Raw genomic sequence first — 21,636 nt, forward strand, 5'->3', positions numbered from 1 at the left:
AATATATCGCGCTGGCGAGTTTTCTGCTAGCGTTTAATATGCAGGGGCAGCAGAATTTAAAATCTTTAGCAGATTTAGCAGTTTTAAAGAAGAAAAATGCTAAGATCCCCAAGCAGGAATCCGACGTCGACACAATGATGTTCTATTCACATGCAAGGGTATTACCAGGAAATAAGATTCTGTAGTATACTAGAAAAAATACAAATCGAAAATTCACCAGTTCTGCCCCAAACAGGCAAAGGCCGAAGATATTGTAGGGGCCAACTTTCACTCTCCTTCAAAAGAAACAATGCAGCGATCTTCCAGATTGCAGCGCTGGAAACTTTGACTCGTCAGTTCCTATCACCCGAGCTTGACCACCTATCGCAGTTTCCGTATTATAATGCAGTAAAATCTGCTTCGATCATTTATTAGGCCAGAACCGCACCGTTCTTCTTTCTAAATGTTCTATCACTGCCATCTCAGGCGTCATGGAATCTGCAAGTTGCGTGCAGCGGGCAGCGCCTGACCACACTGACCGAAACTGTACTGACCTACATAACGGCCGCCGCACCGAAACCGGCTGTGCGTGGACTTTCTTTACGCGTGAAGCCGTCGGCGTCGGTGGTTCAGTGGTAGAATACTCGCCTGCCACGCGGGTGGCCCGGGTTCGATTCCCGGCCGACGCAAGCTTTTTTTATGCGTCCAAGCTGTGCTTTAGGGCAAGTTGTAACACATTTATTGAAATAGAAAGTGAAAAAAAGTGTACTGGCGATATTTTGAACTGATTTGGGAGTTCACCAGCTAACAATCCAGTGCGGGGGAAGGGGAGAGAGGGAATGAGAGGGAATAGGTGAGAACAAATAGGCACCGAGAAAGAGGGAGAGAAAGAAAGAAAGAGATAAGGAGTGCGTAAGGCTGGCCGGAAGGCACTGGGCTACAGCCGTTTGGTGTGGTCGGTCTCCTCGAGGAAGGCTTCCCGCCGGATGGAGTTGGTGCCCGTCGGGAGAAGCAGGTCCATCAGGGTGTGGCTGGGCAGCCCGATACGCTGGAGTGCGTCAGCTATGCTTGACAGTTAGCGTGTATAGCGCATAGGTCGCCCTCACAACAGGCTACAGGATGAGGGGATGCGTTTTTCTCTCTGGAACTTGACGAACCTGTCACACGAATGCATCATGTGATTTATCGAAAAGACTGCTGTGTTGCTTGCCAGAACTGCCCTCCATGACAAATGAAATCCTTATTAAAGAAGAGGCATTGGCGAATAAGCAATCACCTCATTTTATTGAAATAAAAAAATCTTTGAGGCCTGCAAACGCTGGTCTTCGTTTTAATGCTATCATGTCATGCATTTTTATATCAGTTCCAGGAATAGCGACGCCACCAATGAAACAAAGAGCAATACAGTTGACATCCTTACCCGGTTTGTTCAAACCCAAAGTTGTTTTTTACATCTCGCTTCAGTTCTTCATTTTATATTTTGAGATCTCGTATAGGTTGCATGTCTTGTTTTCCTCCAAGAAACTGAGAGCCAATCCAGCGTCCCAGGTGACACCATCTGGGAGGTATCCGGGTGGTGTACGTCTGAGTTCTTTATTCCATTTTGACATTCGTTTCTCTTATCGGCCTGATTTCTTCATTTTTGAAACAAGATCGGATAATTCGTGCACTAACGACGGTTGTTTTAACGGCACAAATTTCGAAAAATAATGCCAAGAATCGCTTCACTGCATAGCGCGGCCGATTTGAAAAAAATTGCAGGCGATCCCTACGAGAACAGTTCAGGGGATGCGACGCAGTATTGTAAATACACCTGTCGTAAGGGTTTACTACTGTCGTTTGATAAATACAGGTATCCATGGTATGGCTATATGAGTTAATTTTCACGAGCTTCAATTCACTTCTAGGCGTCCTTGTTGTATGCGAAGAAGTAACGGGAACACATGAACAAGTAGGCTATATATAACGACAAACGGGGAAACGTTCGCAACTACCAAGACGACTGAACGATGAAACATAGACACTAACAGCAGCGCCGTAGGTCACGTTGTGGTCAGGCCTCCGCCGCCAATGTGGCTCACGCCGACAGCGGAAGCGCGTGGTAGTTTTTTGCAGCATGAGCTACACTGGCCAAGGTTGAGCAGTTTCGCGTGGCTCCTGGAGAGCCGTGCTGCGCATGCGCGAGGAGCAGTGACGTCACACGGCGCACAGAACGTTGCCCGTTGCCCGGCGTCTCTCGCACACCCCACGCGCCCAGCGTTTTCGCCGACCACCGTTTCGCACGTGGCGGCCCGGTCCACTTGATGATCATGCGAGCGGTGGCCGGGTGTGGAACCGATGGCAAGTACGTCGCAGCAACACCGGCGTGAGCCTATGGAACAAGCTTAGCTCTGAGGCGATTGGTGACACTGCGCCGGAGCCGCTTGATAAATCTACATGTGTCACATAATGCGTATACCGTGCCTGTGTCATTGAATTAGCAGTAAGCATGATAAGCTAATCCTAGACAACCACGAAAGCTAAAAATACCCAGCGGAAACTTAACTCACGCTACGTATATCCTGGCATAGCCCAGCTAAGCCACTGCTAATTTTTCAGTTCTTTTCTCGATAAAACGCATACCTTTCAGAGTTAACCTGATCTGTGGGGTCTAAACCAGCCGGGTGTAATTATCGGTTGCGCTCGAGCACGTTGCGTGAGCCAGTATCTTAACATGTTGAATTTGTTAGACTCGGCACCCGTCGTTCCGACGGGTGTTGTTATTTGTACGCTCTTGCCTCGCCTCTCTGCGACGCCACTTTGAATCCCTTTTTTTTTTTATTTTGGCAAAAACGAATCCAACGTATATTTTTATTTTAAAACGCTATAATGCTTTTCTTTTTCGTTCACTTTTCTTCTGCTTAGAATATGCCCTTCACTTGGCTTGCGCTAAATAATGTTGACCAGCACAAGCCTGCCAGCTGTGCTAGTAGCTTGTAAAGGCTTTTGTATTTCGAAAGGTCTATGTATAATTAGTGTTCAGGCTGGTTATGGCAAAAATGCTTTTTTTGATCGGGTGTTGAAAACAGCTGGAAGTGATAGGAGCGAGGCCGAAAAGCCAAGAGAAAGATATATGTACTTGGAAGCGTGCCAGTAGGTTCTTACTGCGAACGTTGCTGGCATCGAGTTATCAGAGACAAGGAACTAACCGCTTCGCTGCCTTGTGTTAGGTAAGCGGCAGTGGCGTTTACGCTAAAAAAATGTGGCGAAACAATAAACGTGCCGGGTTCGCCACACTTGCACAATAAAAGCCAGAAGAGAAAAAAACTGCGTCGGCCGGGAATCGAACCCGGGCCACCCGCGTGGCAGGCGAGTATTCTACCACTGAACCACCGACGCCACTGACTCCGAAGAAATCAAATCTCCACGTAGCCGTTTCGTAACGTCTGGCCGTATATAGGTCACCGCTATTCTCGTCAGTGACTTGGCGGTGCTCTTTCCTTTACGGGCGAAAACCGACTGGCGCTCAATATTACATATGTTAGTGTTATTTTCCCCGAGAGGTTCCCACAAAACATATTTTTGCTACAAAATAGGGTTTTGTCTTACGCGAAATTCATCTTGCAAGATAAAACAGCGCTGTGCAGGAAAAGCCGAGCAATATCTCCAATTGAAGTCACAAATGCCTCTTCGCTGGTCCTGTCGGCCATAAAATGTTATTTCCAGTTCAATGGCACAGCGCAAATATCAGCCCCTGAGCTAACTGGATCTGTGCGGTTTAAACGAGCCGAATTTAGTTATTGGTGGCGCTCGAGCCCACGGAGTGAGAACTAGCATTTATTTTTATTGGTTCATTTTTTTTTTACAACTTCAACGCTGCCGAGGAGTTGACGGTGCATGTCTGAACAGAATGACCAGTCATTTGCTTACGGGTCAGCCTACAAAATAAAACGCTATTCTGACAACAAAATAGCGACGACACAGAACACTTAGAACTGCCATAACACAAGAAAAGACTTCATTTTCTCATGCCGGGCCACAACAAAGGCTTAACTTGCGTTTTCTATGGGCGGCATTTTTATGTGGACTCACGGAGGAATCCCTTTTGTCTGTCTTTAACATATACCGCACTTCAAGTTCAAGTTAATTTCACTTTTTTGGATAACATAAGCGAGTACAGAAACATAGAGGTCCCGAATTTGAAACCTGTGGGGGGGGGGGGCCTGGTTACATAACGTAGTTTTAATAGAACAAAACTCAGCAAGCAGTGGAACAGGTTTTAGAACATCCTAGAACATAAGCAAAACAAGCAAAAACAAGACATCGAAAAGAAACCCTGCAATAACGCTTCATTTAGAATTGCCACACATATAATCTGGAAGCGCAATTATACAAAGAAAAAACACAAATAGTTTAGTAGACGTGTAGTTCTCTAAGAAGATATAATTTAAACAATTTACGAAAAAAATGTAATGTGTAATTGGGCTTAATTTCTTCCGGTATATTGTTCCATGTCGACACACCAGCGAATTTCGCGGTATGTTTGCCGTAGTTTGTACGCACTTTTGGCCTCAAGAAAATTGTTGCGGGCAGAGAATCGAGGGTTATTTGTGTTTATGAGATGCTCCCGTGGCAATCCTTCGATGAATATGTGATTATGGACAAGGCGATACATAAATGAAGCCAGATTTAAGATGAATAATTTGTTTACCGGAAGCACGCCTAGGTAAATGTATAGAAGGGCATGGAATGAGACCGAAAAGGAGCAAAATTAACGATCCGGAGAGCCTGATTTTGAAGGATTTGTAGGATTACACCGCATCTAAAAATATTATTAACAATATGCGCTTGGGCTTCGCATTTTGAAGTCAGACTCCTTACATTGCCCATGAAAAAATGTCTTCTTAGCAGTTCATCTGTGTACAGTTCTGAAATCAACTTTTAAGGAGCTCGGTGTATTATGCTACACACGCCTACGTGAGCTGTTATGGTTATGAGCTGTTATTAAAGGTGATTGGGCTATTGTTGATATCAGACATCTTATGGTTACCTAAACATGTTTTCCCAGTAATGCTTTTGCGTGTAGTAGTGGATATGCACCAAAGGGTCTCGGTGTATACCGCTCTGTAAAAGGCTGTGAAGTTATGGAGGTATTTAATGTGACTCCCTAAGACCGTCAAGGTACTGTACAAGGCTTCTTATAATGCCACTGAAAAAGGTTGTCTCAGCAAAGCATTTGCGTCTGGTAGTCAAGCCGATTTAAAAAAAAATAACTTTAGGTATTATGACCAAGTCCCGGCGCTTTCAGAGCGAGCCTCTGTCAGAGATGTAACACCTTTAGCAGTCGAAGGTCCTCCCTTCCTCTCATTTATCATAACCCACGCCGATCTTTTTTTATTGGGGGCAAGATCCGACGTTTTAGCAAGCTCGTGTAAAAAAAAAAGGAAATAACCTGGGGAGGGGAGAAGCACGCAGTGTATAAGTGTATGATGCAGCTTCGATGATGCGGTTTTGATGTATGATGAGATTTCGAAGGTATGATGGAACGTATAATGCGGTTTCGATGTTGAGCACTCAGCATCTTAGGCCTTGGCGCGTTGGCGTTTTTGCCCACCGTTGGGGGGTGGAAGTATACAGCTTTGCTATAAACATCTCGTGTCTTTAAAGCACGAAGTGTTGTAGCGCGAGGCTTTTAAAAACGAATGTCCCTCTGTGTTCTTTCTGTACGCGTTACGTTCTAGTGCGAGGCGTTGGAAAACGAGTGTCCCGGTGTTTTAGTACCGTGACCACATGAGACGCCAGCCGCCCGAGCACCTGAGGAGCCTCGCCCGTAATGGGGTTGGGGTGTAGGGCCTTAAATGTTTATACAAGACATATCATACTTTTCGCGAGAAAGGTTGTGTCAGCAGAACATTTGGGTATAGAGGTAAAGCCAAAGTTAAAGAGGCTCAGAATATTGTTCTATTAGGGATACGTGGGGCCTTACAGATGTATATAAAAGACCCCAAATCATTCCTACATTGGCGCGAAACCGCTTATATAATGCCGCAGAAAGGTCTTCATACCAATGCATGTTTGTAGTAGCAAAACTGACTTTAGAGAGGCTTGGTGTCTACCAGAGCGGCTTAAGGTTCTATTGGACAGTTCCTCCTCGGAAGTTCAAATTTTATTTATATTGATTTCGTAATAAATTCACGATTCCTCGTCATACGGCAAATATGACTACACAAACAACGCAGCGTAATTCTAGCATTCCTTTCATGGGAGAACAGGATCAAGTCATCCATCAGTTTTCGTGGGTTATTCTCAACCGGGTTTTTATGCCCGCGGCTTTAAATTTTGCTATCTAAAATATTGTATAGGCTCACTTGTAAGAAAATATTCCCAATTCGATATTTTAGTAATTTCTTTCGCTTTCTTGTTACTACCTGCGTGAACGTGTGGTGCGTAGCAAGCGTTATAGGGAGTTGCAAAGCGTATTGCTTTCCGATTTGTTTGTAATCTCGATGTTACAAGCCAACTCAGCAGATTCGGATTCTCGGCCTACTACTTCAGAGCGACGGGAAGGCACACGCCGCCGTCAAAAAGAACAAGACTACATCCCAACAGATACTCAGTATGATTCTGAGGGTATCTAACAGAAACCGAGGCCTGAAAGAGGACGATGCCATGCGCCTGGTACGCGCGTTCGTCGTGTCGCGGGTTACCTACTCCGTCCCGTATCTCCACCTGACGAAGGCGAATAGGGACACCCTAAACACGATGCTTCGCAAGGCAACGAAGCAAGCACTCGGCATTCCCATATACTCGTCCACGCAAAGGCTGCTAGGCATGGGCGCCCACAACACGGTAGAGGAGCTCATTGAAGCCCACCTTTCGAATCAGAGAATCCGGCTCAGTCCCACGGAGCACGGACGAGCCGTCCTACGCGAGATAGGTTGGCAGATCGAGCCAGTACCCATCAAGGCAGCCCTTCCGGAAGACTGGAAGGTGAGCATTCAGACCAAACCCCTTCCCCGGAACATGACGCCGGGCAAGGACGACGAGAGGCGCACCACGCGGGCAAAAGGAATGTCCCGGAAGCTGGAAGAGAACCCCAGGGTCCTCTACGCGGACGCCTCGCTCCGAAAACACAGCGACCGTGCAGCGGCGGTAGTTACGTCCAGAAACCGGCTGATCGTCAGCGCGTCCCTGAAGACAGCAGACCCCGCAGTTGCCGAGGAAGTGGCCGTGGCCCTGGCACTCGCACTGCCGTGCGTGGACACCGTGGTCACCGACTCAATGACAGCGTACGGAAGCTTCCGCAGGGGGGTAATCTCCTCCGCGGCCCGAGCCATTCTATCCAAGTGCAAGCCATCGGGAAGAGCCATAGAGCTCGTGTGGGTCCCGGCTGACTCGCGGGTAGCAGGCAACACCATCGCCGACTACCAACGAAAACGAAGTTTTCGTTGGGTGCGCTATTAGAAAGCGGTCTCTACCGAAGTCGCAAGCCGTTCAAAGCGTGATTTCGAACTTAAACTTAAGCGTCTCACCACTTGGATAGAAATCTTGAGTAGATTAGTTATCGAGAGACGCCATTTTTAAGGTCAGTAGACTACATTTTCCGTTCAACACAATGGCAGTGTTGCACAAGACTTACATCCAACCTGTACTCGAATACGGGTGCACACTCTGGGACCCTTGGGCAGTCACAGATATAGAGCGGATAGAAATGATTCAAATTTTGTCTGTTCATATTTGTTTGCATGACTGTACTAGGAATTTCAGTATACTAGGAATTTCAAAAATTCTCTGGGGTGACAATCTTTGCATGACCGCAGATAAATGCTCCGACTGAAGCTTTTTCACAGCATATTTAACTGAAAACTGGAATAAACCGCGGCAATTACTTACAAAATCTAGACTATATCTCATCCAGAATGGATCATTCACTTACAGAAAAAGAAATTTTATGTAGAACAAATCTGTTTAAAATGTCCTTTTTTTCCGAGGTGTCTGTAATAATTTCGGACTAGAACAGAATAAAAATCGGACTGAAATAATCTAACTCAAGGGGAGTTGTAATTTACGTCGAGCGAAACTTTCGGCACATGCCTGCAGATGAGGTAATTCATTTCAATATTGTATGTGGTCTTTGTTCGCCGTTGAACAAAAGTTTGGTTACGTCTTTTGTTACTGTTTGATTTTGTTTTTTACAGACCTGTACTCGGTGCTTTTTATCGTATGCCCCCCCCCCCTCGTTTAATGCTGACATTGGCGCTGTGGATATCATGATAAATAAATAAATAAATAAATAAATAAATAAATAAATAAATAATAAATAAATAAATAAATAAATAAATAAATAAATACATAAAGTAAACATGTGTTCGCTAATTAATGTGTCTTTTTTTAGGGATGACCATCGTCCACGCTAGACAGCAATAAAATCTGCCTGTATCCTTCACCGAAATTCTTGGTCGCCTGTATGTCGCGTGCTAAACAGCTTCGCTGGTTCGCAGCTGCGCTCACTCAGAGCCTCGCCGCTGCGGTACCACGTGACGATGTGAGAGCTTAACGGTTGCTTCGGCGGCGCTTGGTCGCCCAGGCTCTCCATGGGTGGCGCGCCGGCCGGGCCGTCTCTGTGTGCGCTTCAGCGCAAGCGACAGGCTGAATCCAATCATTACGCAGCCTATCTTTCAAACATGGTTTGCATGTTTTCAAAACCATGCAAATCGAACAGACCCTCTGCTCGTGACAACCAGGTTTGCAAGTGCAAACGAGACCAGACCAGATCTGTTTAAGCGAGACAGATTTTGTTTCCCGCGCTTTTAGTTTTTTTTAACACGTTCCTCGCTGGGTCGTACTGGCACCCTTTCTTGACCGCAGGCGATCCTTCCTGCCGTGTTCCACGGTTCCTCGCGTCATGCCGGTCCAGCCAGAAGCGCTTTGGCTTCCACTACGACCGCGCGCTGTCCGCTTGCATACCCTGGCGAACGGCCTGTCTGGCCGGGCCCAACCGCCACGAGTCACTCGCCGCCTGCGCTGACACCTGCGAGAAAAACTTCTTCAAGAGGCTCGCCGGCGCATTCTAGACGCAGCCACCACTCGGCGCTGGGGACTGCTGAAAAGGAGGGCAATCGAATAATACTTTGACGAGAATAAATTTAGCGCGCTTTCACCCGGCGTTTTATCCATGTTACTTAATTCCAATGACTTAGCGGGTGACTCATTCGAAGGTGTTTTTATTTTACCGGCAACTTAGTACTATTATGAATACCGTGTTTCCGTGTCTACGCGTTCCTGTCTCGACGCTCACCTGAAAAAAAGAAATCGCCATTATGGTATGTGTTGTATTATTGAAGATAAATTCTTTTGATTTACGGTATACACTGTCCAACGTCTGTATCTTGATCGAAATAAAGATCGCTGTAAAAGCAACAATGTTGTTTGCTGTAGACCTCAATCTACTGGCACTAGTTGGCCGCTTCAAAATGTCACTCTACTCTGACCTGAGACTCTTAAAATAATTTCTTGGGATCCTACTCCGACCATGAAAGCGGGAAGCTTTCCCTGTTGGACGTGCTATCGTTCACTCGAATTGCTTCACATGGTTCCCCTTATTTAGGCCAAAGCTTCAGATCTCAATGTTTCATGGAACGCGTGAGGCACAGAAAATGGGAGCGCTTAGAGTGAAATGGGAACAGTGCCAGAGGTGGGTTCCGATAAAGGACGGCGCAGCATGCGCAAAAACGCTAGGATCAATTATACGTGTTGATTTCCTTAATAATATTTATGAATTGGTATCCTTTAGGTCGCTTTAGGTTCGGGGTCCAGCCTATGAACTCGTTTAATTAACGTTCTGCATCGCGCGAAGTCAGATAGCTCATGCCACGGGGTAGAGGGGGGAGGGAAGCGTTTTTAAATACGCGGGCGTTCGCGCAAAAACTCTTGGTTCTACCCATTGGGCTACTGAGGACGACGACGGGGTCTTCTAGGAGCTGGTCGAAGCAAGAGTGCGAGTGTTCAAAGTGAACCAATAGATTGCACTGCGTGCGTGCAGGAAATGGCGGGCTTTTACCCCCAACGGGAATAAACTCTCGCTTCCCAGTCACATGACGCGTTGCTGTTAATGATGACGTGCGGGAGGTACATACCTCCTCCGCAACTCAGCCAGTAGACTGGTTGGGCTGGCGCACACCCGCGTTCGCGGCCAACTGAAATTTTGATGTGGGATTTCTGGCTGCATGTTGCCAAATGGAAATTTTGACAGGTTCTGGCCACGGGGAAATATGGATGCCGCTCTTTTAACAGATGAGCGGTCGTTACTGGCCGTATAAGCTCGCCGTTGCAGGAAAAAATACCAAGAAAATGCTGAGCGTTCTAGAGAGCGTGCGTCGCGGCTACCGCCGATTCCCAGGCTCGCGCAGTGGCTTTTGCAAAAAAAAAAAAAGGGAAAACTCCAGCGCTGTCGTCAAGCGCTACCGCACATGTAAAATAAAACCTTCAGCGATTATACTAAACGTTAAAAGACACCCTGCTTGGGAGAGGTCACCGCGGCCGCCGCATTCTCTAGAAGCCATTATGGATAATTAGAGACACGGCTACGAGGGTGCCACGCCTTCCCGAGACGACTTGCAGATTCCACCACCGCTGCCTCGAGTCGGTCACGAACAGATGGTGGAAGTCTACGATGCTGAGAATGACGTTGCGTCTATCACTCGCCGCAAAGAAGACGACGTCCTGTTCGATGCATATGACGACGATTACAAGCGCCGCAACTATGCAAACAAAGAATGATACTGAAACTTAACTATATGCCCGGCGATTCTCAGCTACAACAGCTTCGCCATTCAAGCCTTGCGCGTGAGTAAAAAGCTTTCCTGAGTTTTTAGCCAACTGAGTAAAGCGATGTATAACTGATGATCAAGAATTAAACGTTGAGAAGTCATGCCACTTCATTAAGGTTGGTGGCCAGCGGGGCTGTGTAGAAACACCACAACTCCGCTACTCCCAATTACAACTTTACAAAGGAGAGAAAACAATGCCATCAACTGGGTACATGTATCTCTTAAATGACACGATATTAATCTTCATGATGTACTGATAGCCACAAAATAAAGCGGACCAAGCAAGCAGCTCGCAAGAACCACGGAGTAAGATAAAGCGCCATTTTTCGGGAATCATCTCTAGTCGTCCGACAAGTTTCGATCTAGCTGTCCGACAAGTTCCCGTGAACAGCGACATCCGAAACTTTTTGCACAATTCGCCCATAAAGCTGCTCTGGCGATCGCCGATGCACTCCGGCCGCATAGGAGGCAACGGCGAGAAACGCGTTCTTGAAGACAAGCAACGGCGAGCGATATATCACATCCAACCCTGGCTGAGCCGAGGCGGGAGCTCTGTAAATGGTATTATACACCGATTACAGAGGTTACGGCTGGTGATGTACGCATGCCTGGACTTCCGGCCAAAACGTAGCTCGATTGATTGATTGATTGATTGTGGGGTTTAACGCGCCGACGCAACGTAGGCGATGAGGCGCGCCGTAGTGGAGGGCTCCGGATTAATTTTGACCACCTGGGGATCTTTAACGTGCGCCGAAATCTCGTACACACGGGCGTTTTTGCTTTTCGCCTCCATCAGAAAAGCGGCCGCCGCGGCCGGGAATCGAACCCGCGACCTTGTGCTCAGCAGCGCAACGCCTTAGCCACTGAGCCACCGCGGCGGGTCCAAAACGTAGCTCCGGAGCCGTTCAAAAAGAAAGCAACACTAAGGCTTTGGGCAGTAGGACATGTTTTGTGACGATGGATTTTCAACGAACATAGTCAACTAGTGCTTTCGCCCTAATAATGTAATAACGTTGTCCATCGGACGTGTCGGCGGCGGCAGTGCGATACGGAACGCGCACAAAATTTGTGCTTACCAACCGAATTCATTACGCACCCTTTCCTTTCTCACTGCCCCAACCTTTTCTTTTCCCGCCCAACCCACCCCTCTTTCACTTCCTCCATCCTCCTCTGCACTCGGTCCTCTCCCATTCCTCCCCATCTCTCTCTCTCTCTCTCTCTCTCTCTCTCTCTCTCTCTCAGAACACTCGCAACATCTCCACTTTGTGTGCAAATGGACTAGAGCTGTGAACAAAGGTTGGACATATGAACAAAGGTTGAGCCTTGCATTTATTTGAGCAGAGCTGATTCCAGGTTGCGATGGCGCCGTTATCAGATGATTTCGAAGAATGAACAAAGCGCGCATGGGTAGTGAAAAGGACCGAAAGACGCCGTCGCCTTTGCCGCCTCAAATTCCAGCTCGCCGAGTAGCTGCATACGCACCCCCACCCCCCCTCAACCATTCCTTGATGAAGAGCAACTTGCCCGGTGTAACGCCGGGCGTGAGTCCATATTTCTTCTTCAGCTTGAAAAGCTTTCCGAGTGACATTTTCGCCGATGTATGTCACGACAAGTATTCGCCCATCACCGTTGGCTGGTTTATGCGACACGGGTTGGTCGGGTGGAAGGAATGGCACACACGCACAGCTGGTCTTCATTCCGCTACCGATGACATGCTGCCCGTTTTGCTGGTGGGAGATTTAAACATGTAAGTCTCATTGCTCAATGTACCCTGTAAGCTGTCTTCCGCAATCAAGCGGTTTGGGTCTGAGTTGGTGTGTTACGCACGCAGTAAGGTGCCTTCGACGCGGGAGGGTAACGGACAGCTGTATGTTTGTCCGCTAGAATAAAGCTGGAGGTCTTCCAGGTTTTAACTCGCTAAGAGGCAGACGCAAGTCGTTCGCTTTGAAGAAGCAGAGCGGGAATTGAACAAGCATCGACCCGAGCAGGAGTGCCAACGGGCACGAAAACAACGAAAAGCCGCCTCTGCCGCCGTTGCCGCCTCAAATTCTCCTTGTCGTGTAGCTGCGAATCCGCCGTGATTAACAACAACTCACGTGCTGTAGTTGGTAACATTGTCACTTTTTAATTATGCGGTGATTCGTGAGCGTCGCAGAATATCCGGCATTGCCAAAGTAGACACATCGCTGCATTTCGTTTTCGCTTAGCGCAACTTGGCAGCATGCGGCGTATTGAAAACGTCGACGAACCGTTTTTTGTTGTTGTTGTTGATGTCTCACACAATGCGCGATCATCAAAAAACCAACAGGAAGGACCACAGCCTCTGTTATTTGCGGGATGCAAACAATCGCAAAAATTTTAGATGCATTGACGTATTATATCGCCTACTTGTCACTGCGCGTTTTACAATTGTCACTGGATCTTTCCTCGTCTTCATTTAATAGCGTTTTTTTTAAAATTCCACTAACGGGCCTTAGCATTCTTACTTTCTGATATCTATGGTTGACTACTCTAAATTAAGGCGCAAGAAATTTGATTACAGGTACATTGCTGCAAAACACTATCAGGGCAAAAAATGGGCAACATTTAGATGTATCCCCATGGTTGCTGAAAATTTAGGCATAGTAATACCGCTTCAAACGCCTTCCGGAGGCCTTCGACCGAATTGTTTATAGTGCGGCAATTTTTCTTTATACCGGGCACACTTGTGACGAAGTAGTAAACTGATCGTTACATGAAATAAGTGTAAATCTCTTTCCCAGATGGTTCACCGGTTGGGTCTTGCAGGCAGAAAACTTCGCGGGAAAGAGGATGATTAGAAGGGGAAGGAGGAGGCAGAGGATGAAAATCTATATTCATCAGAAGAGCTGGTTAGTGGGCAGGGTCGTAAGAAGGCTTTTGTAACATCTTCAGTAAGCTTACCGGGGAGCAGCCGACATCTCTAGTCCAGTTTTCAGGCAGTGACCTAAGTAGGTTTGTTATGAATACCTGGCATATTTTATGGCTTGGCCGCGGGTTCGTACTACCCAGTAAATCTTTGGTTCCAACCGCAACTTGCATTTAGTGCACGTAATTAGCAATTTGTGATAGAAAATATTTTTCGCAACTTAATGTTTCTGTTCCTAGTCAGCACCACTTTCAGGTTAGTATACTGAAATAAAAAACTGGCGAATTGCACGCATATATCGGGGTCGACGAAAAGCGAAGCAGTCGCGAGTGCTTGTATAAATAGTAGGCGTATTTATAACCATTCAGTGACGAATCAATCCCCCTGGGAAACACGTGGTCAAGGACACCACCAGGATTGCCGGAGGCAGTGAGTGCCTAGCAGAAGCTCAATGTTTTTACAAACCCGAAAAAACTTCGCGCCTTTGAAGACGGCTGCTCACTACTAAACCTCAGGACTCAATAAATGAATTCCACTCTCCACACAGCTATGTCGTGAAGGTCGTACCATCTGGCAACGCATTTTTTAGTAAATGCAATCGCTGGGCTATAATTTTTCGAATTTCTGAGACATAGCCCGCACGGTGACTCAGCTTGAGCTCCTGGGCAGCTGAACTTACGTTGGTCAAGTTTAAGTTATGCCTGTTTTTTATATTTCGCTTCAGAATAGCTTCGAAAAATTTACGGTAATAAATGCCAGCAGTCATACATTTTCATATAGCAGCACCAACCTAGTGGACTTTTTTAACCGAATTCGCATGCAACAGGCTGTATCGCCGTCTTTCCAAACAACTTATGGCCACTGCACTGCAGCTGATGCGGCGGCATCATCGCGCCTGTCTTAAACCACGATTACTAAATACTGACCTGAATTCCACGAGTTCACACTATTAAAAATTGCGGAGTCGTCTTTCCGGTCACTTGTAGTAGTATTAGTTTCCGCATACGTGAGATAGGACGCTAGGTAAAGCCGCTTTCGTTGGCGATGTGTGGCGCCCCCACCGACAGTAGCGGACGTCACTGGAAACACCGATGTCACGCGCGCGCCCATTGCCGGGGCGGGATTCGGCAGACAGACATCGCTCAAATGACGTTATTGGAAGCCAGGAAACAAGGAAAAATAGTGCAGAGGGAATTGAGCATGTAACTACGTTATATGATGGGCAGAGAATTATATCTTGGGGTACTTGTAACCCCTTTCTCTGAGAACTGGATGGGGTTCTTTGTTTAGAAAGCATCTCAGATTAAAAAAAAATGTGTTGCAGGGTCCCTCTATACGTCCTCAATAAACTGTGCAAACTTGTACTGCAGATATTTCAAAAGAAAGGAAAGCAGAGGTCCTGAGTCCTGAAAAAGACCTCTGACACCGCTGAGCAACTGAGGTGGAAGAGAGAGAGAGAGAGAGAGAGAGAGAGAGAGAGAGAGAGAGAGAGAGAGAGAGAGAGAGAGAGAGAGAGAGAGAGAGAGAGAGAGAGAGAGAGAGAGAGAGAGAGAGAGAGAGATACTTTATTTAGTTGCCCGATAATTTCTCAGGTGGTCGGAAGCCGAATCCAGCTTGGATCCGACGGTGGCGTCTATGGCCGGGCCGTTCATGAATGAGGTAAATGTGGTGGCGTGCCTCGCTGAAGCCCTGGAGGACCCGCACAGATCGCCAGAGTCACGAGAGCCATCTGGATGTCCTTGTCGGGGCTGAGCAGCGCGGCATCCCAGCCTGACTCGTCGCGAATAAAACTGTTGGCCTGCATAGTGGGGCATGCCATAGAATGTGTTGCATGTTTGTCCAGTCTCCGCAGGAAAGACAGAACGGGCTTTATAACGTAGGATATATTCTGCTGTACAGTGCGGGCGAAGGGAGGGTGTTCGTCTGGATTTGCCGCAATATGGTAGCTTGGTGTCGAGTGAGTGAGGAGTGCGGGTGCGGATAAATGCGTCTAGTGTCCTTGTAGCGAGTCAGGGTATCTTGAACACTAAGGCGGGGTGCTGAGAGAGGAGGAGTGGCAGGATGATCTGACGGCTGGTTGGTGAGCTCATGAGCCCCCTCGTTCCCCTCCAGGACCGAGTGGGCGGAGATCCAATGGAGACGTATGGGAGGTAAGTGCGGAGTCTCGGGGATAGTGAAGCGAAGCAGATTTCATCATATTCTAAACCGAACCAACGGCCCGAATAGTTTTGCAGCCCCGTTGATTTAGCCTCACGGTAATAAATTGGATCTCTTTATTTCTCCAAAGTCCGTAATCATGCCCTGAAAATAAGACTCCCGGTTTTTTTCTTGTGAGCATCTTAGGTGTTGTAAGTAAACCCTGAAGTGAAGTGTTAATTATAGCGTGATCAATAATAGATGGGGCATATCGGCAAAACGTTCGCATTAATTCGTCAAAAGAGCGGGCAGCAGAAGAGCACAGAACGAGGGTCCCTCCGCCGCCTCCGATACTCCATGCGCTCATAAAACGGCAATACCTGCGGCTATCTACGTTCCGAAACGGGTTACGGATGGATTTCCACGTATCCCTGCAGAGCTGATACGCATTGCGAAACGCCGGCGTCGGTGGTTCACACATTTTACACACTCTGTTACAACATTTTTCTTTAAAGTACACACTGGCATGCACCCTGTTAAAGCTTGGATGAAAGACCGGGGTCTGTTTATAGCTTGGTCGACAGACTGTCGGCTCTGTTCTTGACGAGAGACAATTGATCACTGTTTTGTAGATTGCAGAGATGCTGTCTTTTTCTGGGACATTTTGCAGCGAACGCGCAGAAAAGACATGGATATTACGCCTTTCTCTATCCGATTTTTGCCATTCGACTATCCTGGTGAGCCACCTCATGAAATGTTTGTGTTGATTGGTTCGTACAGTATGTGGCGATGCCGCTTATGTGATAGGCATGCTGAGCCACCAATATCAACTAAGTCATATTTTCGAGAAACTGTGGCATTTGTACATTGTGTGTATAGTTCACTTGACTGACCACCTGACTGGTTCCCTCTTTTGAACGCTTGTGTGTGTGTGCTTGAATTTTGATGTATATGTGCTTCTCATACCTTCAGTGTATTCTTTTGTTTGTTTGACTATGTATTCCTCCGTGCAATAAATGTATTACTCCATGTAATAAAGCGTATTCTCCCATGTAATAAAGAAAGAAAAAAGGTGTCCGTGGGTTAGTGGTAGAATACTCGCCTGCAACGCGGGTGGCCCGGGTTCGATTCCCGGCCGACGCATCGTCCTTTCTTTTTGTTTTTTTTTTTTATATTCTCCTAGCTTTGCAGTGAAGCAAACACCGCATCATTTATCTTCAATAAATAGCCGTCGTGTACGTAGACCTTGATTGTGTGGATAGCAGTGTTCCTTATCGAACACGTCGACGGCGGCAATGGAATCTGGGTGAGTGATATATTGATGTTGACAAACAGATTTCACGTCATTTCGCCCCCTCCCTGTCCCGCCTCCCGCTTCCCCACCTTACCTCCCTCACTCCCACCCGCACCAACTCCACTTTCCTCCTCTATACCTTCCTCTCCCTACTCTTCCACTAATGCCGCCCTCCTTGAAACCCTGTGCGCTCGCAAGAGGAAAAGTAGTGTGGTGGCCTACATATGGGCGGGGATTGCGGAAGAGTTACGTATATTCCAGCGGTGCCGATTTGGAGTCCTCAGCGTCGGCGTCGGTGGTTCAGTGGTAGAATACTCGCCTGCCACGCGGGTGGCCCGGGTTCGATTCCCGGCCGACGCATCATCCTTCCTTTTTGCTTTTTTTTTATATTCCCCTAGCTTTGCAGTGAAGCGAACAACAGTCAAGGAACTTCTGTGTCCTAAAGAACCAGCGCTGTCTTGTGATCCGAGCAAGAAAAGCAGCTGGAGGTGATAGCATTCCAGTGTAGTATATGTTACGCCACCAACCTTGGATGATCAACGCCACAACAATGATCATCAGCTGTTCCAGTTTTCCGTCTCTCCTCACTCCGAGTGATAAGCAAATGCAGGCGACCATGTTTTCTTGAAGAAAACCTTATGACACCTTATCCTTCCCCTGAAACCGAGATAGAAATGAGTCACGCTTAAGGCAAACTGGAGAAACAAAGAGTGCGAAAACAAACATGTAGTGTTATTCCAGTTAAAGAAGACCCGTGTGGCCGCACTAGTGCCCAAACTGGTACGGCACTGCATGGCTCATCCCCCGATGATCTTCTTGAGAAGGTTCTGCTCGCAGGCCTCGCTGCAGGCGGAGTACGAGGCGTGCCGGTTGGGTGGTGCCAGGCACGCTGTTCGCCAGGCGACGCAGGCAGAGAGCGAGCGGTCGAAGTAGAAGCCGAACCGCTTCTGCCGCAGGGGGCACGCCCGCTGCATGCGGGGCACACGACACCCGGGCTCCCCTGCGTGTAACCGGGTGCCCTGATGAGACCCCCATTGTGTGCCGTTTGAGCTGTAGTGTCCATGTATTCGTGCACTGTAAAATGATTGCAACCCCTGCGGGGACTTTTCCTGTCGCTAACCTTAGCAAGAGTTTATATCACAGAACACTCTTCAGGGTGTACAGTGCGCGTCAGGCTTGTTAGGGCAAGCGAGCGCGCGGCTTCGGAGCGTGCTGGCAACATCTGCTGATAGCTGCTGGGTTAGAGATAGCGTGCCATTGCGCGTGCGCCGATCTCGGACAGGGTCAGGCCGGTCGTCATTTCGCATGTGCCGCTCGAATTTGCAGACGCCACCACCCTCGAGGGGCGCTAGTCTTTCACAGTGGCAGCTGGGAGCGTTGACAGGCCAGATAGACGCGTCGTTCGACGCGGTTATGCAATACTACAAAACGACCTCCGCTAATCTTCTGAATCTCGCGTTTAGCAAACGAAAAGCACGCAACAAGAACGCAGTGCAGCGCTTTCCGTCGAAACTTTTGAGCGATTCAGTAACGGCTGCACAGATAATGCACCGCGTCAAATTACGCGCTTACCTCGTGTCACCGCCTACGATTGGCACTGCAGAATAAAAGCGCCCCTTGTGGGGCGTGGCGTCTCTAAGATTGAGACGACCGAACCGAACCTGTCTGAGATCCACGCACGCGCAATAGCAAGCTATCTCCAACCCAGCCACTATCAGCAGATGTCGCCAGCGTGCTCGGGAGCCGCACGCTCGCTTGCCCTAGACAAGCCTGACGCGCACTACAGTGTACAGTGTACTAACACCCTTGCTCCCTAATAAACTCGAGCCCATGTGCTGTGCACTGCGATTTCAAACATCAAGGGGGAATTTCCTTTTCAAAAACGAACGCCCTCACACCCTAGCATAACCACACGAAAACACCCCTTCAAGCGTGTATAGCATAAGTAACACCCTTACATCCTAGAAAAACAATATACCATTTTGCGGGTTGCTTTGTCGTTTATAACACACTTTAAAAGGCCGTTTTCTGGTGCTTTTTTGCGAGGGTGCAGGCGTGGTATTTTGGAAAGGGAAATTCCCCTTTAAAAGTGTAAATCATTTCTAAGTGGGGAGACGTCCTAGACAGTCTGTATAGAATCACCCTGCTTCTGGACTGTGTGGCGTGTAGGCATTTACATCACCCTGTCGAGTGGGCCAAGCACAGACCACTGATAAAATGGCGGTTCACATGATGAACAGGTCAAAATGGTCTGTAAGGAAAATTTCCGGAACTGGGTACAGTTCGTACAGCAACTGACTACGTTCTCATGCAGCGATTGTCCTCTTATTTACAGAAACACATGCGCTCTGCGTTCATTTGTTTACTTCCTTGTTTCAGTCATGTATGAGTTTTTTCCCTTAAAATTACTTCCGGCACCTTCACATTGCAATTGATATATATACAAGTTAATTAGGTGCCCTTCGAGGGACGCATTCACAGTTTGGATCCTAATGCTGTGGTAAGCATTGCAAAAAATAATATTCCGGTGCTGGCAAATATGAACAAACTGAACGCAAAGAAATAGCGGTTAATACACAAGCCCCTCCATACTGCTTTTGTGATGGAGGGGCTTTAGTTAGAGCGCCTTCGAGCGAATCGTACGAAAAATTTAGGAGTCCCTAACCGGACTTCACACAGATTGCAATCGTATCCGCCGTGATCGTCATTGTCGAACTGTTATTGCGACTCGCTTATTTCATTCCCTATTTTTATCCGCCCTTGAGTGCCTACGGACGTGAAACCTTTTTAGTGTTACCAGTAACTACGCAGGATTTGTAGCACTCTTCGGCAGAGGTGAACCGGTTTGCTCCGTAGAGGCATTTGGCGCCCGTTTGGAGGCTGCAGTTGCCGCCGTCGAAGAAGAACGAGTACTCGCGGTCGCGAAAGTCGTCGTCCGAGCACGTTGATGCCTCCACGGGTGCCATGCATTCGGGAGCGGCAGCTGGGAGTCGCCAACGTGAGCACGCGTTACTACAAGTGCAGTGATTACAAATAATGCATGTACTCGCAAAAACGCAAACTGGTGCGGAGGCGTTTGTAGATGGAAAGCATACAAACACGTTAATTAGAGATGATAAAAAAATTACGCCCACCTCCCCTCGCGGGAACCCTGGTGTGATGCGACGATGAGGGGGTTCAAGCGCAAGCGGAGAGCAACCGTCGACCGAAAGGCCGCCGGAGAGCGGCACACCGGTTATATGCGCAGCGCGTCCGAAGGAGAGGAGACCGCGGAGAGAGAGAGAGTGCCGCGGCTATGACGTAACACAATCCACTTTAATCCAATCCAATCCAAGCCAAGCCAAGCCGATTCAATCCAATCCAATCGAATCCAATCCAATGCCCCTCGCGAGAGAGTGTTCGCTATCAGAGAGGAGATGGGGAGAGTGGCTGCGGACAACAACGGTCGCACGCGGACAACGGGCGCACGCATGAAGGACAGGGCCGCCTACAAGAGATGCTCTGAGCGTCGCATCTAAAAACTGAAAATGTGTTCGGACTATCCGCGGTTTGGCCTAATGGAAGTCTACTAAACATACAGCAATGTCAGCTGCCATCTCTGAGCAAATGAAAAATAGAAAAGCTGGATAATTTCAGGAAAGGCATGAATATTTAAAAGCCACCTCTTCATGTCGGCATAGTGTCTTGGTTTTCCGCATATCTCGAAACAAATTCCGACACTGCGGCAATTATTAGCAACTACACTTCTTTCACTCAGTAACACATAGACGAGACAAAAAATGGCTCGCGGACAAACAAGGAATACGATGTCCACTAATTATTGTCATGACCGCGCACTGCGCCTCTTTCAAACCGATGCACTGCAATTAGAACAATATTTGTAGTTCCCACAGCTCGAATGATGACATTGATCAGAATGATGCGCACGTCCCTTCTCAATCGTTTTATAGTGTGTTTTTTAAGGTTTTGCATAACAGACATTTTTTGCATTTTTTTTTCAGCCCAGAAGTTTTCTTACTGAAGGAGCGAAAATTCCAGTAATTCACACTGCCCGGGGACTACCGGGGTAAGATGTAGTTCGCGTATGCCCCGTGACAATATTCTTGGCTAGATTCATAGCTGACAAGCAACGCACATGCACAGCTGCTTCGTGACGTTGGACATCACAACCTTACTAGGAGCAGACGGGTCGAAAGTCGCCATGACGATGTGGCCCCTGCCAATGCACGCTTGAGCAAAAGTTTAATAAGGTTCTCTTTTCTTGACCAAACAGTTCTATCAATAAAGGCAAGATGGCAGGCGTACCAAGCAATGAGACTGAATACATCAGGGTCACAACATAACATCGTTTAATGTTTCTTGTTAAGGCAAGCTCTCTGTTAAATCTCTTTCTTTTAAATCTCTGTTTCAGTCGCGCGCGTTCTGAGGTAAAGAAAATAGATGGTCTAAAAAAGTTGAAATCGCGGGATCCGGGTCGCCATGAGCCCGGATCACGTGTCAGGAAAACAAAACAACAGTGCAAGAGGAAGATT

At 47.7% G+C, this 21,636-nt stretch overlaps 1 protein-coding gene and 3 non-coding genes across 4 annotated transcripts; 2 read left to right on the forward strand and 2 right to left on the reverse strand.

Moving 5' to 3' along the window:
• The first annotated feature begins 597 nt into the window (after positions 1–597).
• Trnag-gcc (transfer RNA glycine (anticodon GCC)) lies at positions 598–668 on the forward strand. The gene has a single exon. It is a non-coding gene; the product is annotated as a tRNA-Gly (tRNA).
• Positions 669–3,286: 2,618 nt separating this feature from the next.
• Trnag-gcc (transfer RNA glycine (anticodon GCC)) lies at positions 3,287–3,357 on the reverse strand. The gene has a single exon. It is a non-coding gene; the product is annotated as a tRNA-Gly (tRNA).
• Positions 3,358–17,393: 14,036 nt separating this feature from the next.
• Trnag-gcc (transfer RNA glycine (anticodon GCC)) lies at positions 17,394–17,464 on the forward strand. The gene has a single exon. It is a non-coding gene; the product is annotated as a tRNA-Gly (tRNA).
• Positions 17,465–17,901: 437 nt separating this feature from the next.
• LOC144175359 (uncharacterized) lies at positions 17,902–20,089 on the reverse strand. The gene is made up of 2 exons (XM_077704440.1): positions 19,902–20,089; positions 17,902–18,104 (listed from the first exon to the last, which is right to left on the reverse strand). The coding sequence occupies exons 1-2, from the start codon at positions 20,068–20,070 to the stop codon at positions 17,902–17,904; spliced, it is 372 nt and encodes a 123-aa protein (XP_077560566.1). The 5' UTR covers positions 20,071–20,089.
• Positions 20,090–21,636: the final 1,547 nt, after the last annotated feature.

This window comes from Haemaphysalis longicornis, unplaced genomic scaffold, assembly GCF_048455015.1.
Source record: "Haemaphysalis longicornis isolate Haplotype H1 unplaced genomic scaffold, Haemaphysalis longicornis Haplotype H1 scaffold_3, whole genome shotgun sequence".
Lineage (NCBI taxonomy): Eukaryota > Metazoa > Arthropoda > Arachnida > Ixodida > Ixodidae > Haemaphysalis > Haemaphysalis longicornis.